The 20984-nt window shown below is 40.1% G+C and overlaps 1 protein-coding gene across 1 annotated transcript in view; it reads right to left on the bottom strand.

Annotated features, from left to right (window-relative positions):
* Positions 1-20984, bottom strand: part of LOC124255230 — a 40454-nt gene that overhangs the window by 7483 nt on the left and 11987 nt on the right. Inside the window, 2 exon segments of the mRNA XM_046689074.1 lie at positions 2-250; positions 253-3900. Of these exon segments, the coding sequence (XP_046545030.1) occupies positions 2-250; positions 253-3856 (3853 nt within the window). The 5' untranslated portion in view covers positions 3857-3900.

Here is a 20984-nt window from a genome sequence, read left to right as displayed (position 1 = left end):
CATCCTCTTCTTCCGACTGGTCGTCTTCCATAAAAAAATGTCTCCCACTCGTCTGGGTTGAACTCTGAATGAGTACTGATATGGTCAAGCAGCGATTCCTTATCATTCACGGTCATGTCACAATAGAAACATTTATAGTTCAGTTCTTTTTCATGTTCAGCTTCATGAACTTCCATGGTTTCTCTTTTGGAGCATACAAAGTCACATTTGGAGCACTGAAGCCTCTTCATAGCCTTTCTCGGGTGCTTAGGCGGGCAGCGTCAATTTCTTCATGTCTCTGAGCATCAGATGGACTTGGAGAGGCTTGAGCAGAAGAGGCTGCATTTTGATTGGAGTGTGTGACTCTGTGTTGGAGGAAATTTGAGAGATCATTCACTTGGAAATCACACTGCTTACACTTGAACTTGGCAGGAGATGATGAAGATGATGATGGCGTCCTATGGATTTTCATGTGAGTTTCCAAGATATGATGTTTAGTAGTAGCATATGGGCATTTAGTGCAGGTGAACACTTGTCTTTCTGGACGATCAGGCTCGTCACTATCTGTATGGCCTGAATCATCTCCATTAAGCCCTGGAGATCTTGACACTTGGCTGGAAAAGTGGTTGTAGGTTCTCATGTGCTTCTTGAGATCACACTTCCATCGTGAGCTGTAGCCGCAGGTCCCACAGGTGAAGGGTTTGTTCTCTGAATGAAGCACAGAGTGGCGTTTAAGTTCAGCTGGGCTGTGACCTACAAAAGGACATTCTAGACAGTGATACAGACCCTGGTTGATGAGGCTTCTGAATACAGGCTGCTTGGATGAATGAGAGTTATTGCCTTGTTTGACTTGCTGACTAGATCCTGTATTGACTGGCTTCGGCTGGATTGGAGTGTTCCCTTGATTTGCAGATATCAGAGGTGGAGCTCCTTGTGACTGGCCGGCCATGATCGGTACAATGACAGCTCCCTGCCCTCCTGTATGATCAGTGTTGTTGGAGCTGACGAGGTAAGCAACAGGTTGGGGCGTCTGCTGTTGGAGTTTGCCTTCAGGTAGGACTGTGACATTGGGAGGAGCTATACGTTTACTGCCAATGCTTCTAGAAGTGTCGATGACATCTTTAATTGTTCCACCACCACATCGCTTAAGGTGCTTGACTACATCCCACTTCCACTTGCTCCTGTAATTACATCGAGGACAGTGATATGGCTTCTCGTCAGAGTGATTCTTCATGTGCTGGGTGATCTCCGATGGCCACCTTGCTCTATACTCACACTTGGGACACTTGTATGGCAACAGGATATCAGCACATGATGAATTAATGTTGTTGGAATTCATGTCAGTTTGCAGGACCTTTTGCGAATCTATGTTATTCAATCTTTGCCGCACTGTTGCAGCAATGGCCTTCTGTGTTTCTTCTGCTACTGGTCGTTTAATCATATTGTCAGCATCTTGCTTATACAACATGTAGTCCATCTCGTCATCGTACAGGGACTGCACATTAGTAATCTTGATGGAACTTGTGCTGTGTTCATCGTTAGAGTTGTCTGGATCACCATAAGAGTCTAACTTGTTAGGCAATGACGAGGGTCTTTCAGCATACAGTGATGGAGCTTCCAGTATATTTTTACCTATGCCCAAGTCTCTGCCATCATCAAATACAGCAATATGGTCATCATCTCTCGGTTTGGGAATTAACTCTGGCATATCAGAGTCGGACATCCGCCTGCGTTTGGACATTGGTTCACCATCCCTGTGCATAAAGGCCAGATCATCCAAATCATCAGCAGTGGAAGAGTACAGGAGGCTGTCATCAGCAGAGATGTGGTTCAGGTCATTGTTGTTAGATTTGCTGGCTCCTCCTCCCAAAGTTTCACGTCTCTTGTAAGGATTTGGTAGGGTGTGGTGACTCTTCTCAAAGTGTTTGACAAGGTCCCATTTCCATTTGTATGTTGATCCACAGACCATGCACATGAACGGACGCTCTTCTGAATGTGACACAGCATGCTTTTGGAGCTCTGCGGGCCACTTGGCTACAAAGTCACACATGTTACACTTCAACTGCTTGGAATCAGTGGAGGAAAGATCCTGGGATGAGAGGTGAGTGATGGCATCCAGTGGCATCTTAAGCAAGTGGTAAGTCTGCTGCAAGCCATGGGGGATTTTCTGAATGGCATCCTTGTGTTCTTGGATTTTCTCTGCATGCTCATCAAGGAAATGTTTGTTCAGATCTTCAACTCCATTGAAATGTTCTTGGCAGACGGCACATTTGAAAGCCCGCCTGTTGAGGTGCAAAGTCATGTGTGAGCTGTAGTCGACCAATGTTTTAGCTACAAAGGAACATTTGGTACACTGTAGAATGGCATTGTTATTCTTGCCTGATTCATCATTAAGGGAAGCCTTTGGATCTTCGTCGCCCATCCATAAAGGTTCCATCTTGACTTTGAAGAAGCTGGGATCAAGAGTAGGATTATCATCCTTTCTGACGGAAAAGTCCAAAGGTTGTTCTTGTGACCCTGAATTAGACTGTGGTGACCTCGGGGTCCTCTTGGAACTCAAAACCTCTTCCTTTTGTCTCTGAATATGAGCAGACACGTAATCTTGTATCGAGGTAGCAGCTTGTGGTGTGTAAGCTGAGGGGGTGGTGTTGTTCACAAAAGGACCAATGAATTTGGGGAAGACGACAGGATGTGACGAAGTGGTTTCAGTATAATCAGATGTTATTGGCGAGGGACCATTCATCAATGAGCCCATGCTGACTGGTGTTTCTGCTCGAACCAGGCTTGGTGACTGGGACACGGAGGGTGACTTGGCAGTTGATGGTTGTTGCATGCTTGCTAGAACGCTGTTGCTGTAGATGCGTCTCTTGCCATACATGGTGTGATTACCTGAATTTACAAGATACATCAAACCAGGTGGTTTCTTGCTCCCGTCAGGCACCTCTCCTCCATGCTTTTCTTTCCAGTGTTTGTTGAGGGACTTGCGCCACTTGTACACATTCCCACAGCTGGAGCAGGCATACTTTATACCAGTGTCATCCACAACCTCGAAGTATTTAGCTGGGTCCACCTCTTGGCGAGTTTTTTTCTTTTTCTCCGGGATAAAAGGGACTTCAATGACAGGCTGTGGAATGACAGTGACAATAGAGTCTTCTTCTTCATCATCTATTTCATCGTCATCTTCCTCCCCAATGGTTTCTTCTTCCTGACTATGATTCAGGATAGAGTTATTTGGAGTTTCTTCAAAAGTGCTGTTCTGCAGTAGCATACCCTCCTGCCCTGAGAAGTGAAGTTTGCGGTGTCGGGGCAGCTTTTGCTTGTACTTGGTTGCGTACTCACAAATGTCACATTCATATATGGTGAAGTCATACTTGTGCTCATCTTTCTGGTGGTGCAGGTATGTTTTGGCACTAGTGGAGGTGAACTCACACACGTTGCATACATACGTCCTGTTTTGAATATTTCCACATCGGGTTGGTGTTACTGAAGAAGGGTCTTGTCCATCAGTTTGATCATTTTCTTCTGCAATGATCAGCCGATCATCTTCATGTTCTGGTTCATCGTACATCTCCATAGCATATTGAACCTCTTCTCCGTTAACCTTTTCAGAGGCCATGCTCTCCATTGAGATCTCAGATTCACTTCTGGAAGTTCTTTTCTTTATGGCTGCCACTTTGAGTGCAGCCTTCTTCGACGGATGACTATCGTCCCCTTCACCGTGAGCTTTTGTCTGGTGTTGGAGGAACTCGATAGAGTCTGTACAGGTGAACTTGCACTGCTTGCAGATTCTCAATCTCCCTCGGCCTTTTGGTGCTGCAGCAGATATTTCTACATCATCTGTGCTGGCATCTGCTCCTGCATCATGACTGTCCTCCATCTTGGACTAGGCTTCCCCCTCTGATCTGGGCTTCTGGCGGCACCCTGAAAGCAAACAACAGAAATTAGTTTGGTTACACTTTACATATTTACGAAAGAAAACTAAAAGTAATACCCTACAATAATCACATGTATAGTTACTTGTCTACCAAAGTTACCAGTTACTACCTTATGGGATTTGAATAACCTTTCAGGCAACGATCAGTCATTTCTGATATCAAACAAAACTTCTGCAGATAAATGTTATATTTTTCTAAAACTAATTAGTATATTCAATTTCACAAGAAAGTTATTTTATTTTGATTTAGCGAGTCTTCAGTCACCTCTATCAAAACATCAACTTGTGTCAGGGGCACAAAACAGGAAGGGAGGTAACTCTTGCAGTCTTAGTATCGATCAAACAAGAAAGCAGTAAGCCTTGCTTAATCTGACTTCGGGCTGAGAAGCATGTTTGCTCAAGGCCAAGCACATCAAGTGGTACCACGTGAACTTATCTCCACTTGGCAGAGAAATAATACATGCCACAGTCCAAGTCTGACCAGGGCCATCTTGAAGTTCGGGAACTGATACAGAGTGGACCTTGTTCCGGTAATCTGATAGCATTACCTGTTCACAGACAAGCTATCACAGGGCTTAAATAACTAGGCTACCAATATTGCCTACCTTGCACTCCCAAAAATCCAACATGCCATATACATCACCATATTTATGTCACTTTCAAATAATATAAATCTAATGTGGTTTTAAATATGTATGTGAATAAAGATGAAAAAAAAAACACACAAAAAAGAAAACCCATGAAATCAAATGATCCCCTATAAAGTGGAACTATAAGTCTGGAGTTCTTCACGTCCATTCCCTTCCATACTGGAAGAGCTTCCCTACAATCAGATCAAAGCAATATCTAATCAGGTTTAGATTCCCATTCATCCTGACTAAGCTTTGTATTTTCTGCTAATGCAGTAGTATCCTTGTTTCAATTTCCCCGTAAGGTTTCAGGTTTCTGATAAGTGCCGAGGAAATTTTAGTTCTGAATAAACCTGAAGTTCTGATTTATTATATTGCCATCTCTTTCCTCAGTCTTATCTGTGCCGATCACAATCAACCAAATACAAATGAGTCACATATCTTTCCTCAGAAAGCCTTGCCATTGTACCACACTGAAACTGTCCATGAATCAGCAGTGTCTGTGTGTACCATACCAATTCATCAACGGCACAAGGACGTACCCTACACAGACCACAATTCTTTAACATCATCCAATACTGACACAAACATGACTGTTGAACAGCACATCTACTGGCTTAACCACCCATTGCATTTCTTACACACAAACAAATTAACTGTGTCAGGAATATATTTTTGTGAAATACATTTATCCACATAATGTTGATGCCAAGATTTGAGGGACTGCTATTACTTGACATGAACACAAACTAGAAACTATCTCCAGCATAACCTTTGTCACGGATACTGGGATCTATTTTCACTCACACAACCATTTCAATCTTCTTTGAGTACAGTGCAAGTATTATTTGACTATTTGTTCTGCCTACATGATGTTAGTCATGTGGGATAAGGTATATTTTCCTGTATCTCATGCATCGATGCTGTGTATAAGGAAGCAGGTCATGTCGCTGAAGGAATCTGGCATGTACACCAAGTACCACCTAGTGAGTCGCATCAACACCAATACCGGGAAACTCACAGCTTGTCTGTAGGAAAGATGTTCAAAGGATAAAACATTTTTGACAGAGCCAGAGAGAAAGTCTTCCTTGTTAAAACCAGGAAAAGATACTGGAAACTGAGAATATGTAACTTGTCTTGTTCTTCACGCTGCTTTCATAGGCAGGGAGCAAAGCAAAGCCATATCGCACCTCAATGTATGGGTTAAAGCCGGTAATGGAGGTGAGAGGGTTAAACAGTGAGGAGGCGACATCCAGAAATACACCCATATACATGAGGTTGAACTACTAGGACGCCTACACATGAATGTTCCACCCCAATCTGCACTATTCAAGTTCAACTTATAGAGCATGTTAATGTGTATATTCATGAAGAATATAGAATACTATATCTAAAATAACAATGATCAAGGTTTATTCATTCTCTCATTATGTTTTAGCAGATATGGTTGATGACAAACATTGGTAGATATAAAGAAGACAGTTGACTAAATGGATATTGACTGCATTAACCTTTCTGTGAAATATTTCTGTACAAGTGTCAAGCATCTATACTAAATCCTTGCATTGAAAGAATAAAGAAGTACAAAACAGCATCACTGTTAAAACTGTTTCTACAGAGCTACAACAATATTAAACTAAACAATATTAACAGTGTCACCCTCTTTATAGTTGTAAAATATCGCATGTAATGCATGTCATATACAATCATATTCCCAGTGACTTAACTGAAAAACTAACATGAAGCTACATCAACCAACTATCTACTGAAGTGTGTACAGTGACACCACGTTCCACGAACACCATCCCTAATGCCATAACAGATTTTGGAATGCTGTATAAGCAGCAACTCTATCTCAGAGGTCCACCATACATATTTCTCCCTGACAACAAAAACTTTCTTCAGGAAACCACACATACACACACTAACTATTTCTTTAAACGTTCCTCTCCAAATCCAAGGCCCAAGACTTAAGAAAGTGACATTTCCTTAAAGTTCTACCAAAATACTTTAAGAAGTTTTAAAGTTTAAGAAGCAGTACTTACATGTTTTTTGGAAATGTCAGAGCCAGGTATTGTTCGCCAAGCTTAGCGTATGGCAGAGCCAGGCACCTGTTCTATGCCTCACACAGGGAATCAGACTGCTGCCTTAATCCTCTAGGACATGACAGAATTCAAAGTCTTTAAAGTCTATATATAAACCCTGAAGCATCCTCTTTGTAGTGGAGACATATATAGCATTCCCTCCTTATACCATGTCACAGGGCAGCATGGCCATCAAAACACTTTCATTATAGCACTGCCCTGGAGAGGTGGTTAAATTCACTTCCTTGTATTGCCATCCCATCTGAGTCTGAGCACTGTGAATGTCGTGCTTATTCCTTATTCCATGTCCTCTTTATAACCCTCAACTCTGTGTCCTCTTTATAAGGCACAATATCAGGAAAAGTGACACCGTCCATGAACTAAACAAACATCAACAACATCAACAAGTACAGACTCCTTATTTAGTAGTAGTATTCAAACAATAGGTACCATAAACATCATTAAGATTCAGTTTGGCACCTGGGGAATTAAGGTGAGGATTCCAGGTAAGTCAATAAAGGTAAAACAATAGAAAGCAATAGGGGCAGGACAATAGTTGAGGCCAGCTAAGCCGGTGTGATTATCTGCAATGGCTGCTGCCATCCCCACTATAGCATTACATAATCAACTACCCTGAGGCAGTGTTTCTCTGCCTGATGATTTACTGTTGTGGCTTAATGGGTGTAATGATGCTCCACTTCTCATTGAGATAAGAAACATACCAATACATTTAGCACATCTTCCAGAATGAGTCCACCCACCTTTGTCATTCATGCCAAGAATTAAATTGTTTTGACTTATTTCCACACTTTCATAATAAAGATAGATGTGTGTAACTTTCATAAATGAAACCACACCAAATTTATTTGTCAAACGTGAAGAGTTCATACAAATTTGTGTTTCTTAAAGGATTAATTCTGAACTTACACACACATTCCTTCCTTAAAAGTAGTATATGTTTCCGATCTGAAGTCATGTTTCTACAAGAAATGGGAAACTATCCCTCTCCATCCAGCTTCTACAGCATCTTAATCCAAGACGAGAAGAGTAAAGCTCTATTGTTCAATGACATCAAAGTATAAATTAATTTAGTTTCTAGCCAGGTAAAACAATCATGAGAGCGGGGTATCATATGGCGGCTGCCACTCAGTGAATACCTCCACAACCCTTGTAACAATAGAACAATGCAGTATGCTAAACAGCAAGTGCCTAATCTGGCGTCCCACACAGGCCCATGAGTAAAGTTCAGTGGTTCTCCCTGTGACAGGCTGGGATGACCTGGGGAGCCAAAGTCTGCAGAACCAGATCGGAGCCCTACGTGAGCAGAAATACAGGCAGAGGATCATGTTCATGTTGAACACTGTCACATGTAACATTACCATCAATTGTTCCAATTGTTCTGCTCTATCCTAGGTGCTGCTTTAAAAACAGGGAAATGTATTCACTGCCCTCCTAAATAGCTGGTATTTTCACATCCACAATCTGGGATGGAATTTCAACTGCAAGGTTTCCAGAGGCTGAAACACTCCTGTTTCAAAATAACATTTTACATCTCTAAAACTGGGAACAGTAATTCAATGACATGGTGTGTCCTTGAAGCTTACACAAGTTCTTATTCACCTTTATAAATTGTCTTTTAAACTGAACAGTCTGTCAAATACACATCAACATCATCACACTAAGTGACCTGTCATTTATCATGGGAGACTGGTCACTGGGCTATCATGTATGTTGCAGACACCCCTATTTATATTTATAAGTCTTTCAACTAGTAGAACAAAATAAATACATGTAACATGCATAACAGATCCATATCTGTTCAATTTGAAAAACATTTTGGGGCATTTTTGTATGTTTTGCCCCACTTGTGACAAACTTTGATGACTCATTTTGCTGATATTTTTTTCATGTTTTTTCTCAAATTTCTTGACTTAGTTTTGATGAGGTGATGAGGAAAAACCAATATTGAGCCTACACATGCTCTATCAGCCAATATACGCTACCTGAAGGCCAGTCTTAAGATATTTATGTTTATTCAATTGATCGCCTCAGTCAGGACAGAAGTGTATTTGATTGTCTAATCTCAAGTGTCCCTATCTTGTTTATCTCTCTAGACATTTGCTGTAATCATTATATGCACTGATGTAGACAAAACATGTTCCCCTGTGTTTTAGTTCAATATCAGTGCCTATTCTATGCAAGTCCAGGATATAGGATACTGCATCCTTTACGTATACTGATTGGGAACATAAACAGGTAATTTACATTCTGATGGACACCCACAGTATCTGTTTGAATAATTAAATCTATTAAATTGTAGACTACAGGATACATAGAAACAGATGTTTCTATTCTGACAACTCAGTCTGTCATGTCTGACATTGAAACCTTCTTCCTTAATAGCCTCCTCAGCATACATTATGATTAATATGTTCATAACCAGGTCACATATCAACAGTTTGGTCATCCATGTTCATGCCCTTTTAACGCCTAAACTTCATTACCAAGAATCCTTTGACATGTAAATTGATAGACCTGCGAATCCCTTTGCCTATGATAAATTTTGTCATCATTTGCATTAAACAAAAGATTTCAGCTGGCTGGGCACTACACACAAAACAATGTTTCATTATGCAATAGAGTCGGGTACATTAATAATGCAGCCCGGTAACGTCTGCTGACGAAGACATCAATCGTCCACGCTCCTATTGCTGACAACCCACTGAACATGCTACCAATATTAACCCCAACACACAAAAACACCAGTAGAAATGGTGACATCAAGTGAATTTTTTCCAATCTTATGATGGAAACCATACATTTCTTAACATATCTTTGTTACAGAAACTAAAATGTCAAAAATGTCTTGAATCTTTTCCAACTGCCAGGTGGCACAGGAATAATTTTCCATGAAACATTACATTAGAACATTTCAAATACTTCAGAAAACGAATAACCAAGTATCCGGACTGAGGGTCTGAGTGTAAAATGATGTTATTATCACCAACTTTGCATTATTCACCGAGGATGTGAATGCTGAGTGGACACCTTCCTGAACTACAACCACACAAATGTCTCTCATTACAACAGATTCCTACAAGAGACTTAAAGAGACTTATGTGTTGTGTTCAGCCCTGATTACTGTACTCTCCCAGCATGGTACCTCAATCTCGGCCATCACACTTCCTTGCTAGAGCACCAAGTGCTATCTTTATCCCTTGTCCCACCAAACATGCATGCTGACGACCCTACTGGTGGTTATTGAGTCGCATGACCCAAGTCTTCTTATCTGTTTCCTTTTCACTACAATGGCCATGAAGCCATGAGACTGCCAACCCCTCCTTCTCTCCCCCACAAACTGGCTCCTTCAAGTGGCTAGTCTGTTTGAACAACATTCTCGGATGTACAGACTTAACCCCTTCCCTGTTACGTAACTCTACCCAGCTTGTAGTGCCTCAATATTTATTCTAATCCATCTCTACTGATCACCTCAAACATGATATAAACTTTGTTACCACTGAAACTAACACTAACTTTCACTAAATGAATGTGTGTATGGAGATGCTTCCCAGACAACTTTTTGTGTTTACAGATATCCTTGAGACAGACACACTGGTACCCCTTGCAAGCGAAATTCAATTACATATTATCATAAAAAAGTAGTCTTAAAAATCCCAGTAGATAGTTTCTGTTGTGACTCAATCTACTTCTTTTCTTCATCCAAAGTAATATGTCTGTAAAATGCATAACTGTGGTGAGTCAAAACTATCAGAAGGAAGATAGATTGAAAATATCACATTTTTATCACCAACAAAGCAGTTTCAATTGTTGTAAAGTACACAGCAGTAGACTTAACCAAACAGCAGTACCATGTGATGCCTGCAATGTCATTAATTCTGCTATGCAGAAACTGATAAATGATTTGTCATGTAGGAAACAGGGAAAAGACTACCTAAAGAGTAAATATTTCCGTGACTATATTTCACAGGCTGCAATACAGGAAATCATGAGATTTAGAGGCACTACTAGTTATCTTATCATGGAAGTCAAGTCCCTGGAACCTGCCACAGTAATTACATATGCACAGATAACTCCCCCATGCCCTTCCTGACTACCACATGGCAGGAGGAGCTCATCCCTCTGGGTCCACACTCAACATCACAAACATTTGATCATAAACAACTACTACTGTGAAATGATTCAATAGTTTTCTTGAAGTTGATTCTTGAAGAGAATAAAGTCCAAGTTTCCACATACAATATATAAAGCTAGACTCATAAATAATGTCAGAACCATCCACTCCCAAACGTTCAGTAAATAGTCTGTGACTTCAGCCACTATGCTGAAGCCTAGGTCATGCAAAATTCTATTTGATCAAGAAAGTTCAGCCATAATTGTCAATATTATTGTACTTAGACCTACTCAAAACAACCTTAAAAAAGAGCCATGTTTGAGCCAGTAGAATCAAAACATTTTAGGCAAAACTGAGTCAAATTCCATCCCAAAGTTATTTAAACTGATAAGAGATTTCAAAAACAGAAGTCCTGTATTTTTATTTCTAGTTCCCTGTAAACAAACTGGGAATTCTAAAAACAGTTCACTGATGGCCGATGCTGGAGCTTTCTGTACTTTCCAGTCACTGATTTCACAAGGAAATAAATTATTGGCATAAACAGGTTATTGTCCAAGACTGCTCCATGACATAATACTAATTTCTATTTTCCAAACTATTTCAGGCTTGGGAAAGTCTGACTACAGCATCATGCAGTATTCCATGACCCTTACAAGCTGCCTTCAGAAGAGAATGCCTAGTAATTCCATGACTTCAGGTTATAAACAGACAGAGGATAGACAACCTGACAACAATGTTATCTATCAAGTCCCTGGAACTAAGGTTGGTCCTTGATAAAAGAGGGACACCTCCTGTGCTGAAGTCAGTGTGCCAATACACTGGTCCCATACCTGCCACCCACACCTGCAGTCCACTCTGGAGAGGCCACAAACACTTGTATATCATAGGGACTAAGGCTTACTTCTACCAAGTGGCAGCACATCAACAAATTAAGAGTATTTTATGAAAACTTGGAAAGCAAGATAAATGGGATGAAATCTTGTAACAGGTTATACTGACATACTGGTAATAGAATACTGATGATTAACATTGCTACGGGCCATGACAATTAGTAAGGACATGTGGTCACAGAAATCATTTTGGACGATGTTATCCTGGACCCCATTCCACAAAGCTCCCGTAGCACTACGACAGTCATAAGTCTATGTTGAAGCATGGGAGTTACAATAATCTTAGCTCTACGACAGTTGTAAGTCTATGTTGAAGCATGGGAGTTACGATAATCTTAGCTCTACGACAGTTGTAAGTCTATGTTGAAGCATGGGAGTTACGATAATCTTAGCTCTACGACAGTTGTAAGTCTATGTTGAAGCATGGGAGTTACAATCATCTTAGCACTATGCTCACTTTGAGGAACTGGGCCCTAGACCGAAACTCAGCAATAATAAATATAAATATTACATTAACAAAATTAATATCTAACAGGTTAACTTACTCAAAATTCGAAAAATCTCCCATCTTTGGATGACCATTAAAGCACATTGTATGGTAGAGCTAGATGGTGCCATGTGCTAATGCCGAGTCTACTATGGATGTAATTAGGCTACCCTATATTCCTCCATGGCATTAAGACTGGCAGAGACAGCCTGGTGAGACATGGCAACATATGCTACTTTCTCAACTCAATATAAAATCTGGAATAATTTCAAGTTGCTTTGCAACAGCTGCACACAAAGCCACTTTTCCTGTGGAGACGGAATTAAAGCCTGTTTGTTGGTGGGGTAGCAGTGATAACCAGGTTCCTCCTCCCACCGGCTGTCTGTCCCGTGGCTGCTGGCTCAAACACATGTCACAGTGACAAACCTCAACTTATATCAACTTTCCCCTTTACATTTCTATGTATATATGAAACTGGTTTTGTGAGCGAGAATTGATTCTAACAGATGAGAATTAGACGGCAGTGAAGGAAAGACAATCAATAACTTGTTCCTATCATAGCAGAGCAAATATGCTGGTATCAACAAGTGGCCGTTCTGCCAACCAGCCAGCCAGTAAGCCTGGGAATGAGAAGGGCCTACTAGAGACTGAACATAGAGAGGAGATGGTAGCATGACGATAGTCAACCGAGATCAGCCTGCCACAGGGTAGTCCAGGAGGTACTCCCAATGGTATTATCAGAAACCAGGTCAGGTCTCCATTACTTCTGAGTCACAGCATTTCAAATTCCCATCAAATACTTTTCTCCCTTCAGGCGTCTCAATGGATAATGATTTGAGATGCAGGCAACCATAGAAATCAAGAAACTAACTCATAAAATATGCTTGGCGACCATATTTCCTGGTAATGTTGTTGATAGGGTGGATAAATGTTGGAGCACCTGGGTGCCCCCACAAGATTCAGCAGGTACAACAGGTGCCCCTTATAATAAATACACCTGTAGCTTGCCCTTTCATCCAATGACATTGATACTTCAACATCGAGCAAACATAGCATCATACATGCACCCAATTGCCTCATTATAAGACAAAAGTGGCAGAGCTCTACATACAACATAGGGAATAAACGTAGAAATAAACCAGAGAATAGACAGTAGGCAACCAGCACAATTCAGTAGAACAAAGGGCCATAAGATCAAAGACAGTGGCTGCTTGACTGGAGGGCATTATAGTGAGGCAACACAGGAGAGCCGTACAGGTGGGAGTGTCCCATGAGTTGAGTCCATCATTCTAAGAAAGTGACTGTGTCACATCACAAATTCCTTTTAACTTGTACAACTTCAAAAAGTGTCTGTAACCACTATCACAAACAGTAAATACCAACTGGGAAAGAAAGATTTAAGACATTTAAACTTACCATCATGAAGAGAGAGAGAGAGAGTGTCGTCTGCTAGCAAGTCCGTCTGCTGCCTCTGTGCCTGCTACCTGTGATTATGACCGTGACTCGATTCCGCTTTCCTGTGCTACCTGATTACGTCAACTGAGCCTCGACTGCTGAACAGAATGCTTCATAAATATGTTCGGGTAAAAAGTGTATATCTCTTTTAGGCGTACCAACATGTGCCACGGAGCCTCTCCACTTAGTCAATACTAGTTCAATGGCTCTATATTTAGAATCACAAGAGCATGTCAACAGAAAGTCTGGATCCAAAGACTTAAAAAAGTCCCCACAAAAGAATAAGCAGTCTTTCAACAGGCCACTTGCTGCCAAGCCTGCACAATAGAAAGTTTTAATCAGAGAGGTCTCAGCGAATCCTATCCCCGTGTGTGTGGACTGAGGATGATAAACGATAAACCATTGTTGTCGCAGCCAGGCCGGCAGGGAGAGAGACGGTCGGACTTAAGAGACAGGTAGCTGACGAGTCCCGAAATGAATCGAGGTGCTTCAAACGGCTTGTCACATGGTATTCTGCTGAGAGGCAGAGCTAGCAGTTCGCTTAATGGACGACTATCAGGCGTGGAGGCCTGGGACCAACCAAATCCATGAGCTAAGGTCTCATGCTGATAGGATCTGGGCCATACCTGAATTCAATCTCTTTGAACTTTGAGCTAGGACCAGCAACTCCATCTGTGACAAGGAGTAGTTGTCCCTGGGGTTCAGCACAATAAAACCTGGCACCAGATTAACACAACGGTCTGTTACCGGCTTCTTGCATAACTCCACACATAATTGGCTGGATTTAATGCTACTTACATACTCATTTACTGGTGCTGAAAAGCCCTAATTTCAAAAATTGTCATGGGTACCATTGCTTTCAACACAGGTATTTTCACATTTATGCCTTTATCTTACTAAAAGACTTTGTCATCAAAATGATGTTTTTTTAATATTCCATTCGATTCCTTTATTCAAGAGTACATTTCATTCCATCTTATATCAATATACACACATGAATCTTATGACAGGGTTATCTTGTCCTCAGTTAAAGGTATTCTAATCATAAAATTATGTAAAGGTTGATCATAATTTATTTAATGTAAAAATTTGTTAGGATATATTGAAACTAACTTATGAGTTGGTCAACAATTCGTTCAGTTCATGCTCAAGCTACATCCTACAGTAGAAACTGTTTTGGTAATTCATTTTCCTTATCAAATTTTACTTTCACAATTTTATGTACATACACTTATTTATATTTCATTCTCTGTACATTCTTCAAACACTATGTGTCATTCTAGGAAAATAATATCAAGGAAACAGTAAATCTGAACCTGTGACTTTCACCAAGGAAGAGTCTCTCACTTGCCTGTGGGGGTGTTTCCTTCAAGCATATTTAAGGGGCATGGCAGTCCCATTAAGCCAGGGCTCCCTTTGTTACCTGCAATTAAGCTTGGTTTTATTGTAGGCAGGATTCAACAGGTAGCTATAATTTCATCAGATAATCAGAAACAACACCTTTTTTCATCTTCCAGTTGGTTAACATCGTTCATCAACAACTGTCTTTGTTGAAGGAGTAAAAGAATGAATCACATTCAAAATATTCGTACAATATTATAAGAGTAATCATTTTCAGGCAGTGAAAATAAGTAGTAAAAGAAACTGAATATTTTTTTTTATTGATACTGCCATGACGTTGGGAAAGATTGAAAGATGTCATTGATAATAATATCAATATCCAAACAAAAAGATGTCCCCATTATTCAACATCGAGCATTTCACAACCAAAACAATGTTATTCACAAATCTTCTTTTCAACGATTCCACAGCCAAGCCACATGGAGGACAACAAATATTCATCTAACTGTAGCAGTTTAAGTGTATGAGTTTAATCTTCCCAGGCAATCTTAAACTACAGCAGAAAGAACACCTGCCCTCCTACGCCATACATGCAGCAACAAACATTCCATATTCTGTACTTTGCTCCATGCTACAGAAAACATGAGCTGTAAACTGTCTTGTCTCAATCTAGCCAACTTGTTTTACATGGATCTAATCCCACTAACTTGCACTCCTACCCGCTCAACACGATCAATATATGAAATAGCGTCTTTCTGCGCCCATCCTTCATTGTAATACTAGTATTTCCTTTACAAGCTACTGAAAGCAGACTAATATGTTCTCTAAACTGAGAGCCAATGAACCATGCAGCTACATCTTAACAGGTATCAGTTAAACTTGTGGCAGTCAGTACTAATAGTCTGTGATCAACTATTGCTTCATATAATACCATTAAATACATATGCTTGTAAATCCATACAACAAGGCACCCATTAAACACTGACGTATTAATTTAACGTGGACATTTCTTTTTGTACGAAACATAATTAATTTGGGATCAGCAACCAACACAAGGGCCCAACTAGTGGATATTCACATGATATATAACATATTCAAGAAAACTCTAGGAATCAAGTCAAACTGTTGGTTGTTTTTTTTTCCCCTGATTCTTAATTCTTGCCAATATGTGCCAATTCAATCCATATCAATTACAGCCGCAGTAGTTTAATTGTCCCATTGTGAACAGCTATAGCCAATCATCAGACTGATGCTAATTAACAGCACTGTCTCTGGCACATAAAACAAAACTATTGCAAACATAGACTGTCGATCACAATGGTATAAAAGAGCCATCCAACTGCTTGGAAGTCAACAGATGCGATGTGAGATTAAGTCAAGCAACAGAATCAATATTAGGAATCCCTCAGCCTTTAGCTGCTGGTGATAAATTTAACACCTGTCATATCAATCAATGGAGTTCTATTTTTTTTCGTAATTTCAAAATCAAACTTTTCCATTTTGGCAACATGTGTGATTGTTTCTGATGAACTCAGTTTATTGATCAGCAATTTACGAAAGAACAATGCATACCTTACATATGTTTCGCATACTTCAATAAGTTACAAATACTGCTGCACAAAATATTTTATGTTTTGGAATTGTGTATTCATATTTTATGTTTTGGAATTGTGTATTCATATTTTATGTTTTGGAATTGTGTATTCATATTTTATGTTTCTCACACAGGAGTAAAGGAAAATTATCTGACCAATATTATTTAGCAAAAGATACACTGATTTTAGCAATCTGTAGTTTTTTATCATAATCAATGAATATGTTAGTAGTTTTTGAAAGATATGGGAAAGGTCCCATCTATTGTCACTGGCTTCATTGTTTGTCACATTTACTGATGGTACCTCTGAAACATTGTGGGGCACGGGGGCGGCTACTTTTATAGCATTTGCTCACCTCACCAATTACCTAGGTCAAGGATGTAACTCCTTTCCTGGCATCTTGGTACCCTAAGGATATAGGCATCATCAGTACCAGAAATTTAACTTTCATAATTTGACATGAATTTCAAAATATACCTGTTCAGTTTGAATATTCACCATTTACTTTATCATATTGTTAAACAAGGAAAAAAAATCCCAGTAATGTTTGTGAACCAGTACTTGAAGGTATCTATCAATCATGCCATTGAAACCAAGTGATTTAGGAATAAGGTGCCTCATATGCCTCGGCTTGGGGAAGATCTACCGATGACACTCATCAAATATTTCCATGATGACTCCTCACAAGAGCTGTGAATCTGTCCTGGGGGCTCAGCACTATGATATATAACATTTAACTGGAATCTTGCTACATGTAAAGGAGCCATGCCTTGACAAGTGCCTCGGTTCTTGAGGTATTCAACAAGGACAACCCTTTTACATGAAACTGATTATCACTTCATTGACAGCAACAATTATAAGCGATATTACTTTAAATACACCATCGAGACATTGAATACTGAGAGTGTATACTAACTTTATTACTTTCTCGTAATTTGCAAATCAAAATTTGTTTCCTTGAAAAATAAAAATTGTGACAATGAAGACCAAAGTATCGGATGTGAAGCTGTACTCTGCAGTTCATGTGGGTGAGTGAGTGAGTGAGTGAGTGGGCATGGTTTATGCAGATTTTAGCAATATTCCAGCAATATCAGGGCTGGGGACATCAGAACTCCAGTATCAATGGTGAAACCTGTGGAGGCTACCACACCACCCACACATCTTGGAACAGCATATTGGCATACATAACTGTTTTTACTTGACATATTTGACATATAGAGGATACTAAACGACCTTCCGTGTAATACCATTTTTATTAACGAGTTAATGATTTAGCATCAAACGAGCAAAAGTGAATTTGATACTAAATCTTTCACAAGTTTTATAAAAATGGCATTTCACGGAAGCGAGTTTAGTATTCTGTTTATCACTCTCCAACATAAATTGATAGACCTGCCTACCGTGTGGTGACTCTCAGCTTTCCGTGAGTCAAGCAAGGTCTAATACCATTGTGTCAGAGCTATTAGCATTGTGATGTCATAACTGTAAACCATTTCTGTAATCATACATCCAGCATCCTGCAATGTTATTACACAATGTGTGGTTCGGACACACCCTCCCCCCGAAAATGACTTAAGACCACATTGAAGATTTTTTTTGCGTTGGAGGAAACAAACCCCCTGAACCCCCTTTTTCCTGGATCCGCCCATGGAGAGTATCTGATAGCCTGATTCTACCACACTGGTCATATGTGAAGGTCCAGCTGGAGATGTAAGGCACCAACACTGAAATGGCTGATCCCTCCTATGATCTGGAGACAAGTTCTGCTTCTACTACCCATGTAGAACGGACAGTTCTTCCTGGTAGCCACTGGTGACATTTTATTCTAGGAGCTGTGTCCTCATCATCCACCATGATTGATAGAATAACACCAGATGATTAGTTCAGGGTCGGCCACCAGTCAACTGAATCAGAGGGTGCCAAATATTCCCACTTAACGCTCAATCATATCTCTGCCCATATGCCAAGGGAGGATTTCCCTACGGCCGTTTCAGTAGCTTTCTCGACTTGGGCACCATGCATCTACATTCACAAGGGTTACATGTTCACAATGAGATTTCAGAAACTGTACATATACAGCCTATGATTCTTTCAGTCATTACTTGGGTTAGAATCATCCTTTTCCACTGATGCAAATGTTTCAACCAGTCCACACTTGTCACTTTTCATATTTGTAGGCAAGTCTAGAAACATAAGCTATGTGATGCCAAATTAACAAACTCATCCTCGATCTATGACATGCTATCTATTCAATCAAGATCTGGTAACATTCAAGGCTGAAATAATACCAGACTCATTTCATTCTGTACTGATGTTTGTGGTTTTGGCTCACAAGGAATCTGATCAGTCTCAGATTGTTCTGATGCTGTCCCAAACCAATATACACCTTTTTCATCAACATTTTTCATTCCTCTGTCCATCATGAATAGACAATACTTTAACTAAGGAACACTGTATTGTGATACAATATGAATAGAGCATCATGACACATACTGCCACACTGTCAAGGTAGCATCACGATACATACTGCCACACTGTCAAGGTAGCATCACGATACATACTGCCACACTGTCAAGGTAGCATCACGATACATACTGTAACATGGTTTCAGTGTATCGTGATGACTCACACTGTCAAGGTAGCATCACGATACATACTGTAACATGGTTTCAGTGTATGCGTGATGACGTAACATGGTTTCAGTGTACAGTGATGACTCACACTGTCAAGGTAGCATCACGATACATACTGTAACATGGTTTCAGTGTATCGTGATGACTCACACTGTCAAGGTAGCATCACGATACATACTGTAACATGGTTTCAGTGTATCGTGATGACTCACACTGTCAAGGTAGCATTACGATACATACTGTAACATGGTTTCAGTGTATCGTGATGACTCACACTGTCAAGGTAGCATCACGATACATACTGTAACATGGTTTCAGTGTATCGTGATGACTCACACTGTCAAGGTAGCATCACGATACATACTGTAACATGGTTTCAGTGTATCGTGATGACTCACACTGTCAAGGTAGCATCACGATACATACTGTAACATGGTTTCAGTGTATCGTGATGACTCACACTGTCAAGGTAGCATCACGATACATACTGTAACATGGTTTCAGTGTATCGTGATGACTCACACTGTCAAGGTAGCATCACGATACATACTGTAACATGGTTTCAGTGTATCGTGATGACTCACACTGTCAAGGTAGCATCACGATACATACTGTAACATGGTTTCAGTGTATCGTGATGACTCACACTGTCAAGGTAGCATCAAGATACATACTGTAACATGGTTTCAGTGTATCTAGATGACTCACACTGTCAAGGTAGCATCACGATACATACTGTAACATGGTTTCAGTGTATCGTGATGACTCCACTAATCAAGGTAGCATCCGCGATACATACTGTAACATGGTTTCAGTGTATCGTGATGACTCACACTGTCAAGGTAGCATCACGATACATACTGTAACATGGTTTCAGTGTATCGTGATGACTCACACTGTCAAGGTAGCATCACGATACATACTGTAACATGGTTTCAGTGTATCGTGATGACTCACACTGTCAAGGTAGCATCACGATACATACTGTAACATGGTTTCAGTGTATCGTGATGACTCACACTGTCAAGGTAGCATCAAGATACATACTGTAACATGGTTTCAGTGTACAGTGATGACTCACACTGTCAAGGTAGCATCACGATACATACTGTAACATGGTTTCAGTGTATCGTGATGACTCACACTGTCAAGGTAGCATCACGATACATACTGTAACATGGTTTCAGTGTACCGTGATGACTCACACTGTCAAGGTAGCATCACGATACATACTGTAACATGGTTTCAGTGTATCGTGATGACTCACACTGTCAAGGTAGCATCAAGATACATACTGTAACATGGTTTCAGTGTATCATATCAGACCCAGTAACACTGAAAGAGTTTTAAGCTCAGCACTTGACTTATCACATGGATTTCAAGGAGTGAGTGAGTTAGGATTTTTAGTCACATTAGCTGTGACTAAAACGAGTCATACATTTGTGACACATAAATTCAGAATATAAAAACGTTTGGACGAAGGACAATATAAACAACTACAATATCACAGATATAGATGTAAAACAAACATGTCAATCTAAAACTATAGACAATACAATATATAACAGACTATAGAACAACTGAAGATGTATCACCAGATCATGGAAGATAAAATGTTAGTGTTTTGTACTTTATTCTTTATCCTAGCAGTTGACTAATATGTCTCTCATTTTGATATTTTTGCTTCGGTGTATTGACAAATGATAAAATAATTGCATATAATTACACACAATGCATCACACTCCACTGCCAGGAGAGTAGCTGTGTGGGTCCATGCTGAGATCACCTAGAAGCATTTTCATTTGCTTTCAAAACTTGGCCAGTC

Source organism: Haliotis rubra, unplaced genomic scaffold (genome assembly GCF_003918875.1).
Source record: "Haliotis rubra isolate DU_JTF1 unplaced genomic scaffold, ASM391887v1 Scf599, whole genome shotgun sequence".
Taxonomy (NCBI): Eukaryota; Metazoa; Mollusca; class Gastropoda; order Lepetellida; family Haliotidae; genus Haliotis; species Haliotis rubra.
Note: the sequence above shows the minus strand (reverse complement) of the source record. Positions and strands in the feature narration are given on the sequence as shown.